Source organism: Tympanuchus pallidicinctus, unplaced genomic scaffold, assembly GCF_026119805.1.
Source record: "Tympanuchus pallidicinctus isolate F22 unplaced genomic scaffold, pur_lepc_1.0 scaffold5, whole genome shotgun sequence".
NCBI lineage: Eukaryota > Metazoa > Chordata > Aves > Galliformes > Phasianidae > Tympanuchus > Tympanuchus pallidicinctus.
The window spans coordinates 37,327,523-37,341,650 of record NW_026294769.1 but is presented as its reverse complement, the minus strand read 5'-3'; the positions used below and the strand labels follow the sequence as shown (position 1 = coordinate 37,341,650).

Below are 14,128 nucleotides of genomic sequence, written 5' to 3'. Positions count from 1 at the left end.
AGGAAAAAATTATTGCATAAAAATTTAGTCAGCACTGCTTCTGGCTATTTTAGTAATCCTAATAAAATCTCCATTATTGCAATTGTATGTAAGGGGCTTAAAAGCTGCTACTGTAGATAGTAACAACTGTTTTGTTACAGAAGTTTTTATACTTTTGTTTCTGTTTATTCTAATGTTCAAAGAGTACATGCAGGAAGTCCCAGTAAGTGAAATGCATGTAACTTTCCAGGGAAGCATGCTAGCAGGCCATAAGAATGCATTTATACATGAGCCGTACTTGTTAAGTGCTTTAATAAATACATAAGTAAGGCAGAATGAAATAGAGAAAAATACAAAAAACAAACAAACAAAAAAAAAAAAACAAGGAAAAAAATTTGCTCTCTTGTCATTCTGTTGTTCCATTTTTAATAATTGTTCTTAGTATCTAATGTAGTTCTTAGTGATAGGATCCTAAATGAACATCACCAACAGGATAGAATATGGGAAATATTTATTGAGAAATGTGAAAATTTATTCCTATACTCTGCAGTTTATTAGAAGCATCTTTAAATCTGGTTGTTACTTGATCTAGAGTACTTTTGCAGTAAAGTAAGGTGAAAAATGCTAACAAGCCATTCTGTGAATGTTGTGCATTGCTGTGGCATGGTATACAGAAAGTCATGTTTCACCTTCAACTGTAGTTTTCACAGAATATAAGACTTATGTCAGTTTAAAAAATGAAATAGATTAAACAATCTGGAAGTTTCTTTAAAGTTTCTTTCTGGCTTTAGGTATACTTGGAGTAAGATTAGTAAATTATGAAATTGTTTTATACAGAAGAAGCCCTGAAAGTACTGTTCTTTTAACAAAAATGAATATGAGTTGGAACTTCCTAGATTATTTGTAGCTCTTCATTCTCTGAGGATAATTACAGGAAATACTTATTTTTCAGTTTCTATAGATGTGTTTTAAAAGGATGGTTTTTGTGGTGGTCAAGACGGTTTAGAAGATCCTTGCCCATCCTAAGGCATCTTTTAGCTGAAAATAATGGATTTAAGGGAAGTTTGATTTGAAGTTAACTTTGTGTACTCTTCTTTTAATTCCCTACTGTTGGTGAATATGTTTTAAAACACAAATTTTCTGTTGTTCCAATGTAGTATCAGCATAGTTCAAATGGCTTGCTGTAACAACTTGGCAGTCTTCTCATTGAACAGTAGTTCTTTGTGCTGTAAGTTTATTTGTTTTGATCCTCTTGCCCCCTCTGTCAGTAATAAAAATATGCATTATAGTTTATTTTATTTTTCCCTTTTTGGACCTGCTGAGAGGGTTACTGTGTATTTTATTTTATTAAAGAGCCTTCTGGACTGTTAGGGGGAGAACAGCTTGATGACACTTGTCCCCTTTTGTATGGGTTTCAGTTGATTGAACACAAGGAAATGATTGTGGATGGCAAACCAGCATCCTAAATTCATACTGAAAGGGTTTTTCTTTCTGTAAGGACTGAGCACCAAGCTGAGATGGAAGTGCAGTAAAATAGGCAGAAGTGTGCTATTAGGTGGTATCCTTGTATGAATTTTAGTGGTTAAGGACAAGTGTAAAATGTAACTGGAGAAATGCTGACTTTAAGAATTGTTTTTTCTCTGTGTAAAAGACAAATGTCAGCAGTTCAAATAGTTCCCCAGTATTTTTATAAGCATCTTACAACACGTTTCACTGTTTGCTTTAAACATGAATCTGTGGATTTTAAAAGTTGCTTTTTATTCAAAGTATGTGATTTTATGCCCAATTTTATTAAACTTGAACTTGATTCCTTAGAAAGGAACATCTCTTAAAACACAACTCCTTACCTCTAGTTTGATCTTGAAGAGATGTCAGGGTTAATAATGCACTACATCCATGAAGGCTGTATAGGCAGGAGAGCTTAGCCCTTGAGGGATGCTGTACTCCTCAGAGCTGGAAGTAATTGGAAATTAGATTGTCTGGGTAGGTTATATGATAGGAATTACCAATTAACTACCTTGGGAAAAAAACTTAGTAGGATTACTAGTGTTTACATATTTTGTTACCACATGAATACTAGATTGGTGGATATGGATACAAGAGAAAATAATTTCAGTCTTAGTTCTTCGCTTAAAAATGTTTATTTATTTATTTTTTTTAAATGGAAGCTCATTTTATCCCGATGATAGTGTTTCTTTGTGTTGATACCTGTGGAGATTCTTAAAAGAATGTGTGTAGTAATGAACTATTCCTTACTTATTTTCTTAATGTGCTGTGATGAAGACAAAAACACTCTTTAAATCTTACAGGTAATTTTTGATACTTACCTGAAAGAAAAGTGCTGTGCCTGTATTGAATCTGTAAAACTTTAGTGCTGGGGGGGATGGACATGAAATGCCTATCCTTGAGGGACAAGGCAGAAAGGACAGAATCAGATTAACGCACTTCAGGTACTTGAAACTGCTTTACTATCTTGGTCCACTGCTAAACAAGTTCTATATGAAATTAAATTTATCCTATGGCAATTGTTCATTCATACACAGGAACACAGTCAATGTGTTATCTGTACTAGAAACTCTTAACTTCTTTTCTTTTGGCTGTTTTCTTGTAAGCAAAATACCAGATTCAACTGAAGAACTGGATGTGATTCAAACATCTATATGTTTTTCTAGTTCTTTAGTCTCAGGTTTTTGGTTTTTTTTTGGCTCCTAATCTATGGAAAAAAAAATAAATCATGTTTTCCAGATACAATTGTACCCTGGCTATTTAACTGTGATCAACAAAATGTAAATAAAACTTGCTGTTTCTTAAGTTGTTTTCATAGTTCCATTTCAAATTGGTAACCAAGTGAAATATTACCCCTCCTTGATTGGTAGTTTATGTATTTGCCAGTACTGCATGTTGAGGCACTAAACCATTTCTTTTCAACAAAGTCATTACTATAATAAAAATAACTCAGTGTAACACAGAAGGAAGTTGAATATCTGATCTGTTTTCATATCCTGGAGGTAATGGTATTGAAATTACCTCATTGGATGTAGTATCATAAGGGACTGATGGAATTTGGATTTGAGATTAAATTCCATTGTAAAACAATGTGATTGATGCTGTTTTCTTACGTTAAAACTAACAAACTTATTATACTGTTGGTAGATATTATTCTCATTTATTTGCTAAAACTTATGTTGAACTTAAAGATCATTCCCTGATCAGATGGTCAGAGGCTTATACTTCAGTAGAGCTTAACCTTGCTCATTTTGGAAATGGATTGGGAAAGTCAGTGATAACAAATTCTATACATTGTATTTTAGTCTTTTGGAAGTTAATTACTTATTACTAGATTACATAGATACCACAAAATGATACATTTATTTGTCAGTTTCCTGATTCTGAGATATGCGTACAGTTTTGTGGTAACAGTCAAAGATTCAGGGGGTGAGCAAGGAGTCTTCATTTCTTCAGTGATGAAGGTTTACTTGGAGTGCAGAGGAAGCACTGAGATCCGTTGTTTTACAACTTAACTAAATTTGAGAATTCCATAATGCTCTAAATATGAACCTCATATGCATTTTTATTTCTTGTGTTTTGACACTGTTTATGTCATAAAACACAAAGTAGGTAATTCTGCAGGCAGCTTGAATGAACGGCACTGGCTTTTGAACTCAAGTGTTACTTTGACTAGATACAGCTTAAAATCTTTTCCACCCATTTACTCCTACCCTTATATAGACTTCTGGGTAGAAAGATGTGTATGGCAGTTCTATTACTATGTGATATAAATGGGCAGTCAGCGTACTACTGTAGGTGTTATTGCATTGCCAAGTGAGCTGAGTCCCTTGTTTTCCATCTGAAATAAACTGAAAAGATGTCTTTCTGAGTTGCATGTACTCTAGTTAAGACTACTGTGAGAAATGAGTCTTTCAGGAAGCTCTTACTTTTGACAAATAGATTTTAAACTAGCTGGAGCTACTGGAGTGAAGAAGGTCATTTTTGAAGTAGTAGGCCTAACCACTATCTCTCTGTCTTGGTAATAAGCCTTATGCCTCCACAAATTTGTATTAACGTAGTCCAGCCTTAGTTTAACGCACCAATAGGCAGACATAGTCTCTAGTGCTCAGCCTGTCTTGATTCTTACAGGTGTAATGGGAAACTTATTCATTGTTGTTCTTGTGTACTTCTGACTGCAAGCTGTAGAGCTAAATGAGAAATTCTTTCCAGCTTTTATTGTATTTATAGTTCTCTATATATAGCGTATATTTTGTCTGGGAAATGTTTTGTGTTTTTTTTGTCTTGTCTTTGCTTTCTTGGGAATTTTGTGTTTCTGTTTTAAGAGGGTGCTTCCAGTAGAAGCATTTTAGGAATATCTGGTAGTAAGATTTTGGAGGAGCATTTTGAGTAACGGTGTTATGAAAGTTGTCGGATTATGCAACATCAGTCTGTCTTCTGTTGTTCTAAGTATATAACTTAGAGCCAGTGACTGTTTGCTATCTAACGTGGCATTTCAGAGGAGTGCCCTATTACTCATCTCTGGCTTTTATTGTACTTTTGAAGCCCACAACGGTACTTTGCTTAAATTTTCAAGTAAAATCAGTGTGATGATGCTTTACTTCAGCTGTAGACAACCTGAAATTAAAACTGTACGTTGAGCTGTCTGACTTTTGCTAAATGTTGAAAAATATGTGATCCCCCATGCACTTAAGAGATCATTTCACTGAAGAAATAATCAGTGCTTTGGGTTTCATTTTCTTCTGAGCATTTAACCTTGCCAAATGTATTTGTAGATATTTCTTTTTTTTTTTTTAAATTACTTCAACCACAGTTTATTTTTGCTGTCTGCTTGTGTGCAGTTGGCTGCACTCCCCACCTGCCACCTTCCTTTTTTTTAATCTGTCAGTATTGATTGTAGCTTTCACTTCTTCCATTGAGACTTCCATTGAGACATTGAACCAGAGACTTGCTGCAAAGATGTGAAAAATGTCAGCAAATATCTCTGTAATGGCGAACATATGCAGCTTTGGCAATAAAGCTCTACAGTGTGCACCTTTTGCTATTTTATGCAGTGTCAGGAGAACTTAGTCTTTGCAACTTCTGCTTTATACTTAAGCCCACTCAGAAGCAGTTATGTGACTTTCATTTGCTTAAGAAAATTAGAACAGATGTTTCTCAGAATTAATTTTTTTTTCTTGCTTTGTGTGTGGTCGGAACTTTTCTATTAAATTTTATTTTTGAGAAAAACAGATTGTTCTCAAAATGGAAAGTGGGAGATGTAGAGGAAAATGATTCTTAAAATAACTTATATTTCCTCTTTTAAAAGCGAGAGGGAAGGTATTGGGAATTGGACTGTTTCAACATTTGTACAATATATAACCTAAATATTCCACGATTAACATCTGTCTGCTTTAAAGGGACCTGACTGTATGCCTTGTCCAGAGAAACATCACAAGTCTGATTGCTTACTGTTAAGAAGCCTGGTGTTTCTTTCAGGCTTTTTTGTTCATATGTGATGCACTCGCTAACTTAAAAAAAAAAAAAATATATATATATATATATATATTTAATCCTTCATTGAGCAGAAATTGCACATTGTTTTCTGTTTAATATTGCTGTGTTTAATGCCGATTGTTAAAATGTGTGCTAATCTTCCTTTTCTTTACATAAGGAAGATAGTAAAAATATTTTTGTTTTTAACTGGACTGGCTTTTCTCAAGAAAGCTGATTTTATTTTAAAATGCCTCCTCTTCTTGTTTTCTTCTCCTCAGATTTGAGTTCTGTGAACCTGCCTTTGTGGTTGGTAACTGTTTGGAAATAGCCTCAGACAGTCATCAGTATGACCGGATTTACTGTGGAGCTGGAGTCCAGAAAGACCATGAAAACTACATGAAAATTTTATTGAAAGTCGGAGGCATTTTAGTAATGCCTATAGAAGATCAGGTGACTTAATGACAATTTCCCCTTGCTATCATATAGTATGAGAAATACATAATTTAATAAATGTTTTAACATGTATAGTTGACAAAGTTGAACTTTAACTGTTGTTGTCTTTACTCAGTGTATTAGTGCAATTCAGCAGGTGTTTTTGCAATGCAGTCTTGAAATTGTTTTCCTTTAAATGATGGGAAACTGCCAATATCCTGTTTATCTGTGATGAAACTGTTTTTTCTTCCATGAAGCTAGTACTCCATTCTTAAATATTTTAAGTATACTATGCTAGTCCTAGTACTGTCTTGAAATCCTTGCCACACATCTTCAGTTAATACTTTAACACAACATAAATCACTCTCTGAAACAGGAGAATTGATTTTATGTTTGTAATTAAAGGTAGGAGAAATGAAAAAGAGTGGAGGAAAAGACTTATTTCCAGCAATTTTCAATATTGCTTTTTTTGTGTTAGATTAGACTTTTTCCAGACAGGCGTATTATTTTAATAATACTTCACACTGTTATCACTTTTCATCCTTAGATCTCAAAAGGCCTTACAAAGGTAAGTATTATTCTCCCTGTTTTGCTAATAGGGAACCAGGGAACAAAAAACTGATTTATGTGGATGCTCTCTTGAATGTAGATAATTACTAAATTATTTGCTGGTAAGCTTGCTGGTTACCTTCCAAAAATAACTATATGTTTACTTTCTCAGAATATCCATGTGATTTAAATGTAGTCTGTGTCATTGAGTTATATAAATACTAGAGAAAGTATTTATTGTACTAAGATACTATCAACTGAGATTGATTGCATATCTCAAAGGTAGTCTAGGTAGCAAAATTAAAACTGTCGTTAGGTCTGTCTTATATACAGATAGTTAGCACACTAGAGACTGTAAGACATAAGGAGATGCTAAAAGATCTGAGTTCCTCTAACCTGGAAAGAAGGGAGAAAAAACATAGGGGGGGAAAAAGAAAGTAACAAAACCAATCACAGACGAAGCACTCGGCTACAGAACATCTTATTATTTGATTCCTGGAGCATTTATGTGGTAGACAGGAGTCAATTTTTGCAGATGCACAGGGAATTTAAATAAAAATGTAGTTGTAGTAACAGTATTCTGCCTTGATAGAGGGAAAACCTTAGGACTTCATTTTCGAGTTGCATCTCTCCCCACTGCAGAATAGCCTTCTTCAGTACTCCAGTGACAGAAAAATATTTCTAGGAATATGGAAGTGCTGGCTGTTTAGAGAACAACCTTTACAAATTAATTTTAAAGTTAATCAAAACTGCACTGTTTGAACATCAGCCTGAATTGTATTGAGTATGACAAAACTGTAACCACTGATTTATTTATTTATTTATTTATTTTTTGTTCTTCTTATGCAGCTAACACAAATCTTGAGGACGGGACAGAACACATGGGAAAGTAAAAATATCCTTGCTGTTTCATTTGCCCCACTAGTGCAACCAAACAGAAATGACAATGGCAAACATGATACTGTGGGACTGCGTAAGTGTCACTTATACTGGCTCCCTTTGGTTTGGTGGGTTCTAATAGTGCTTGCTGGTGTTACTCTAGAAGAGGAGAGGCTATCCTTTACATATGTGTGACGGAATAGGAGCATAGAACCTCACATAGTGGCAGCTCACTGATAGTTTGTGCTGCTGGCTATGCTGTATTGCTGCACAATCAACATCTCAGATTAAAATGGTGCACTGTTTCCAGCTTACTTTTCCAGACTTCTTTTCCTTTTGGATTCAGCTTCTTTTCCAATGAAATACATCTAACATACTGAGCTAATACTAGGTTTATCAAAAGTACTGATGTTCAGACAATCTCACAGAGGAAAAAAAAAATTCCTCTTCTCTCTCCCCTCTGGAAATGGAAGAAACTGGTTTACATAGCAGCTATGGTACTGCAGAAGTTTAATAGCTGAGTTGTCCTTATGTCTGAAGCTGATGATTCTCACTGTCTTTAGTAGTCTCTTATATGGGCTTTCTGTGTGACTACACAAAACTTCAGTTAGATTAGGAAGGGCATTTAGAAAGTCTCTGAAAGCATAGCTGTTGCAGAGATAAGATGATAGCATGATGAGGAAAAAAAAATAAAGGCTGGGAAAGGTACAGAGATGAAAATTTCTGCTACCACAGACAAAGCAAGGAGTAGTATTACATAGGACTTCAGTGGCACCCAGGAATTTAAATAAAGCCAGCAAAGAAACTAGACAATAACAGTTTTCTCCTGCTTTGTTAACTTCGTTTCCTGTTAACGTAATACCAATGTGGACTAATTCTCCTGTAGTATTTACATGCCTCTTGCTTCCATGCACAGTTTTAAATGCAAAACAGAGAAAAGCCATTCACAAGTCTAGGATGCCATATCAGGTTGCATCAGTTGTAACTACTGATCTGATTATTAATTTTGAGGTATATGTAAGCTTGTGAAGAATGGTTCCTTACTAAAAATCATAGAAACATAGAATGGTTTGGGTTGGAAGGGACCTTTTAGATCACCTAGTTTCAATCCCTCTGCTATAGGCAGGGGACACCTCCTTCTAAACCAAATTGCTCGAAGTCCCATCCAACCTGGCCTTGAATGCTTCCAGGGAGGAGGCATCTACAGCCTCTCTGGGCAATCTGTTCCAGTGTGTCACCACTCTTACAGTGAAGGATTTATTCCCTGTATCTGCTATAAATCTACCCTCTTCCAGTTTAAAACCATTTCCCCTTGTCCTGTTGTGACATGACTTCTTCAGGTACTGGAAGGCTGCTATAAGGTCTCCAAGGGGCCTTCTCTTGTCTAGGCTGAAAAGCCTCAGCTCTCTCAGCTCCTCCTCGGGGAAAGTGTGCTGGCCCTCTGATTATCTTCATGTCCCTCCTCTGGAGCTGCTCCAGCAACTCCATGTCCTTCTTGTGTCAGCAGTTCCAGAACTGGATGCAAAACTCCAGGGGGAGTATAATAAAAGCAGAGTAGAGGGGGCAGAATCATCTTCCTTGACCTGTTGATCACACTTCTCTTGATGCAGTGCAGGACACAGTTCACCTTCTGGGCTGCAAGTGCACATAGCCAGCTCATGATGAATCTTTAATCAACTGACACTCCCAAATTCTTCTCCTCATGGCTACTCTCAAGCCATTCTCTGCCCAGCCTTATCTGTGTTTGAGATTGCCCCAAACCTTGCACTTAGCCTTGTTGAACTTCATGAGAGTGTTGAGTCCACACCAATCAAGCCTGCTGAGAAAGCATCTCTTCTCACCTGCACCACTCAGATTGGTGTTGTCTGCAAACTTGCTGTGCGTGTACTTGATTCTACTGTCCATGTTGCCTATAGAGATGTTAAATAACACCAGTCCAGAAACGAATCCCTGACAAACGTCACTGGTATCCACTAGGACGTTGAGTCTTTGACCAGAACTGTGAGTGCAAACATCAAGTCAGTTCCCTTGTCCAGTGAGTGGTTCATCATTCAAATCCATTTTTCTCCAATTTGGCTACTGGGATGCCATGCAGGACAGTGTCAAATGCTTTGCACAAGCCGAGGTAGATGAGATCAGTTGCTCTTCCTTTATCCAATGGTGCTGTAACTCCATCATGAAAGGCCACCAAGCTTATCAGGCTTGACTTGCCCTCAGTGAAGCTGTGTTGGTTACCAACATTCACCTTATCTATTTTTCCCATGTGCTTCAATAGGGCTTTTAGGAGGATCTACTCCATGGTCTTGCAAGGTCTAACTGGCCTATAGTTTCCTGGATCTTATTTTTTTTTCCCTTCTTGAAAATGGGGGTTATCTTTCCCCTTTTGCAGTCAGTGGGATCTTCACCAGACTGTCATGAACTTTCAAATGTGATGGATGACAACTTCATCTGCCACTTCCCACAGAATCTGTGGATGGGTCTCATTGGGTCCCTTGGACTTCTGGACTTAGTCCCGTTGATCTTGTAAGAGATCAACTTAAGAATTTTAGAGTTCTCTATTACCATTCTCATATTACAAATTCGAACGGTATAGACTGGTAGCATTTAGAAATGAGCTGCAGTACAGTAAAGGTGTTTCTTATAAGTAGTTTAAAAGAATACTCTTAAAATGACTGTGTAGTTAGAAGAGAAAGAAGGAAATAACATACAAATATGCTATTACCTTGCCACTACTATCCAATTATAAATGCATTAGGAAATTGAAGTTGCCCTGTGAAATGAAATCAGCAAGGTAACGCTTCTTTTCTCCACTCATGTTGTCTTTTTACTGTTGGCTACAACTGCAATCGGTATTGCCAGTATTAAGCATCTTTTTGGTCTCAAATTTTAATAACTAGCATGGAGTTTTAAGTCAGTGAAAAAAAAAATATTTAGTTGGAAATTCATTGAGTGTTTTTAAGCTGGATCTGTATTGGCAATGTTTTTATAAAATTTATTTCCTCATTATGCTCATTTTCTCCTTTGCAGTAGTATCCATAAATTTTATACTATTTTATGTAGGAGCAAAAATGAGAAGTTGAACAAGTGACAGGTTTGGCTGATGTAGTATCATAGACTTGCCAATATTTCCCACAAACCTATGTCCCTCAGTACAACATCTAAATGTTTCTTGAATACCTCCAGCGATGGTGAATCTTCCAGTCTGTTCCAGCACCTCACCTCTCTTGGAAAAGTATTTCCTGATGTCCAACATGAATCTCCCCTGGAGAAACTTGAGGCCACCCATGAGCCTCCTCTTCTTCAGACTGAACAGTCCCAACACCCTCAGCCTCATAAGGCTTGTGCTCCAGACCCCTTCCCATCTTCATTGTCCTTCCTCTGAACACTCTCCTTGGCCTCAGTGTCTTTCTTTTAAGTGAGGGCTCAAAACTAAACACAGTGCTCAAGGTGCAGCCTCACCAGGTCTGAGCAGAGAGGGATGATCACTTCCTTGCTCCTACTGGCAACACTATTTCTGATACAAGCCAGGATGCCATTGGCCTTCTTGGCCACCTGGGCACACTGCTGGTTTGTGTTCAACTGAGCATCAAGCAGTACTCCCAAAGCATGTGCTGTCTAAAATCAATTTTTAAATAGTTGATATTCACTTGCACATCTGTCCAAAGATCTCTTAATAGCTTGGACTGTGTGCTTTCTCTGGAAGAGTAATCATATTCCAGAAGCCATCTTCAGTCCAAATCTGAGTATGTCTGGAGTAAGAGATGTTTTTCAGTAGAGAATATGCTACAGGGTTTGTTGGGAACCCTCAATCTTCTCATTTCATTTCTGTATTTCATCATGTGCTAAAATTTCATTTGTTCTTAAACACGAATCGCACTGTCTTGCAACTAATGTTTTTGTTAGAGGGACATTCTGCTTACTGAGTATAACTCTCTTTCCTTTTAGCTCCATGTGCTGTTAGGAATCTTCAGGACCTCGCTCGAATATATATCAGACGCACCCTGAGAAACTTCATAAATGAGGAGATGAAAGCTAAAGGCGTTGCTCAGAAGGCTCCCCCTAAACGAAAACGCAGGCGATGTCGTAGACGCAGGATTAACACCTACGTGTTTGTTGGTAATCAACTCATTCCTCAGCCTCTAGATAGTGAAGAAGATGAAAGAATGGAAGATGATAACAAAGAGGAGGAGGATAAAGATCACAGTGAGGCCTTGAAGCCAGAAGAGCCTCCTCGAAATCTGTTGAGAGAGAAAATCATGAGTCTACCATTACCTGAATCTTTAAAAGCATACTTGACCTATTACAGAGAGAAGTAACTTGTTTTAAGTAGAAGTAATGCCTACTGATAGTTCCTTTATTCTTGAAAATGTAGCATTTATTAAGAAATAGGTGGACAAATTATTATTAGTCTTTCATCAAGACTGAAGTACAGCGATAAATCATACCTTTATCTTTGCTACAAGGAAGACTTGCATTCAACAGTAAAATCCCTTTTTAAAAATCTATTTTTCTTTAAATTTTGAAAATGCTGTTTTAACTCGGATAGAAATATATATTCCATTATGCAGCACTAAACAATATTTTGCATGGTATGTCTTTTTGATCCCTAACAGATTTGTATTGATAATAGGATGAGTGAAATTTTATATCTGCTAAATAATTGTTAAACACGTGCATCCGACTTGAGCAGTTTGTCTGTATTTATTATTAGGGAACATTTTAAACATGCAGACACTTATCCTCTAATGTCAGTACCAGACCCTTTAAAAAGTTAATTTTACTATGGCTTTGTTGCAATCATTATTACTATGTTGGTATAAATGTATTCCAACAACACAAGTGCAATAAATGTGTACAGACACTGAATTAGCTGGCTTTAATGAAATATGAAAGTGCAAGTTCTGAAACGTCAGGTGACCCTACTACTTCTGCATTTATCTTTTGCCAAAAGATCTTGAGAAAAGTAACAGCTTATCCCGGAGCCTTAAAGAAACATCATATTGAATGAAAAGGAAAGCAATGCTTACTTCAGCTCTGCTTATACTTAACTCCATTGTATGCTTTCAGTATTTTAACTAGAGGCACTTCCTCACTTGTGAGATGTTTAGGACAGTACTTTTTGTTTATTTCTGCAGCTCATGGCATTGAGACATAATGTTTTGTAATACAAGATTGTACTTTAGATTTGTCATCTGTATTTACTGCTTTAAGTAGAGGTAGAACTTCAACAAAATTTAGTTTGTATTGCTTATTGAAATAGTTATTATAGTAAAAGTTAGAATTTGTTTGGCAAATGCACTTTAGTAAGTAGGTTTTATACTTAACATGCATCTCCAAGAAGGTAGACTTGTGCTAGCCTATATTTTGTTTCTGAGCATGGCTCTTAGCACAAAACTATTCATAAAATTGTATGCATCTTTTGGAAACCTATGAGTAGCAGTGCACCTGTGGGGATCCACGATAGTGCTGATTTAAATTGTTTTACAATTTTTCCTCTTCTAGTTGTGAAGTTACTTGCAGTTCTGATTTTTTTTTTTTTTTAAACTTTGTTCTTAACATCTTAATTTCATAATTCTTTGTTGTAATGTAACCATGAGGCAAAACTCTGTTTATTAAGAATTTGACATGATATGCATTAAAAGCCACAGTCATTGGAACAATCTGCCTGGACCCAGTGAAAAACATTCCTTATGAAGAAATATCCTGCAAAATAGATTTTTAATACTGATATTTTTTTGTGTGTGTGAAATAACAGACAATATAACCAATTTTTTTAAAACAGTAAATTTCCTAGTCCAAGTATTTATAACCAGCCAATATTAATTTGAACTAACAGTCCAGTATTGACTTCCATATATATAAGATGAGAAAGAAGATGCATAACTCTATGACAGTGACCCTTTATTGTGCATTTCATGCTGCAGCCCCTGGTTGTTGTTTTTCTTTTTTTAAGGTACATGATAGTAATGTTTAAATGGAACTTCATGAAGGCCTGTTGTACCAGCATGTGGAGTTATTTTCCGCAATATATTTACAGTATAAGTAAACAATGCTATTTGAATTAAATACTCTGACTTCATTCTAAAGACAGGAAGAACTACTAAGAAATAATTTTCCAAAATAATGATACTAATAAAGTAGTTGTAATGCTTCAGCTATAAGAATTGAGCGTAATCTTGTTTTAAGTAGGTTATTTTAGATGGAGTTTAAATCATCTGAAGTTTGAGATGGTTTTTCTCTCTCCTTTTCTTGGAAATATACATCAATAAACTCAAGAAATTGAGATTATTGAATATCACTTATATACTTTAAGGACTCTATACAGGATGCTTTTGGAGAATAAACTGCATTCTTTCACTCCTGTGTACTTGGAAAAATGGACAACGGATGATTTGTCATGATTATTCAGTATGTAAGTCTTTTTGCATTCACTGAAAGAGAATGTTTCTTCTGTGTTTTTATATGTGGATTTATTTTACACTCTTGAATTTATATTTACATAAAAAGGTAGAAATGCAAAATGTAATAAAACTTAATTTTTGCCATCTCACTTGATGGGGACGTTGTTGCAATAAAATGGTTTTTCTGGTGATTTCTGCTTGCTGAATTCCTGTGTTTGTGTGGAAGTATTAAGCTATTTGGAATTTCAGGTGTCAGTTTATTCATAATTGGGACACTGATTTTGTAATGAAGGTAATCATTGAGTCTCAGAAATATTGGAAGAATAGTACTTGCTACATTTTGAATTTTTGTAGAGGTTGGAAGGTGAGATATTATTCTTGACACAGAAGAAGTATTCGGGGCCCAA

At 35.9% G+C, this 14,128-nt stretch overlaps 1 protein-coding gene across 7 annotated transcripts in view; it reads left to right on the top strand.

Annotated features, from left to right (window-relative positions):
* Positions 1 to 13,927, top strand: part of PCMTD1 (protein-L-isoaspartate (D-aspartate) O-methyltransferase domain containing 1) — a 41,767-nt gene extending 27,840 nt beyond the window's left edge. For all 7 annotated transcript variants that reach the window (XM_052703669.1, XM_052703662.1, XM_052703667.1 and 4 more), the window contains 3 exons: positions 5,739 to 5,910; positions 7,291 to 7,414; positions 11,266 to 13,927. In XM_052703669.1, coding sequence (XP_052559629.1) covers positions 5,857 to 5,910; positions 7,291 to 7,414; positions 11,266 to 11,636 — 549 coding nt within the window. In that variant the 5' untranslated portion in view covers positions 5,739 to 5,856 and the 3' untranslated portion in view covers positions 11,637 to 13,927. The remainder of the gene's footprint in view (positions 1 to 5,738; positions 5,911 to 7,290; positions 7,415 to 11,265) is intronic.
* The last annotated feature ends 201 nt before the right edge of the window (positions 13,928 to 14,128 follow it).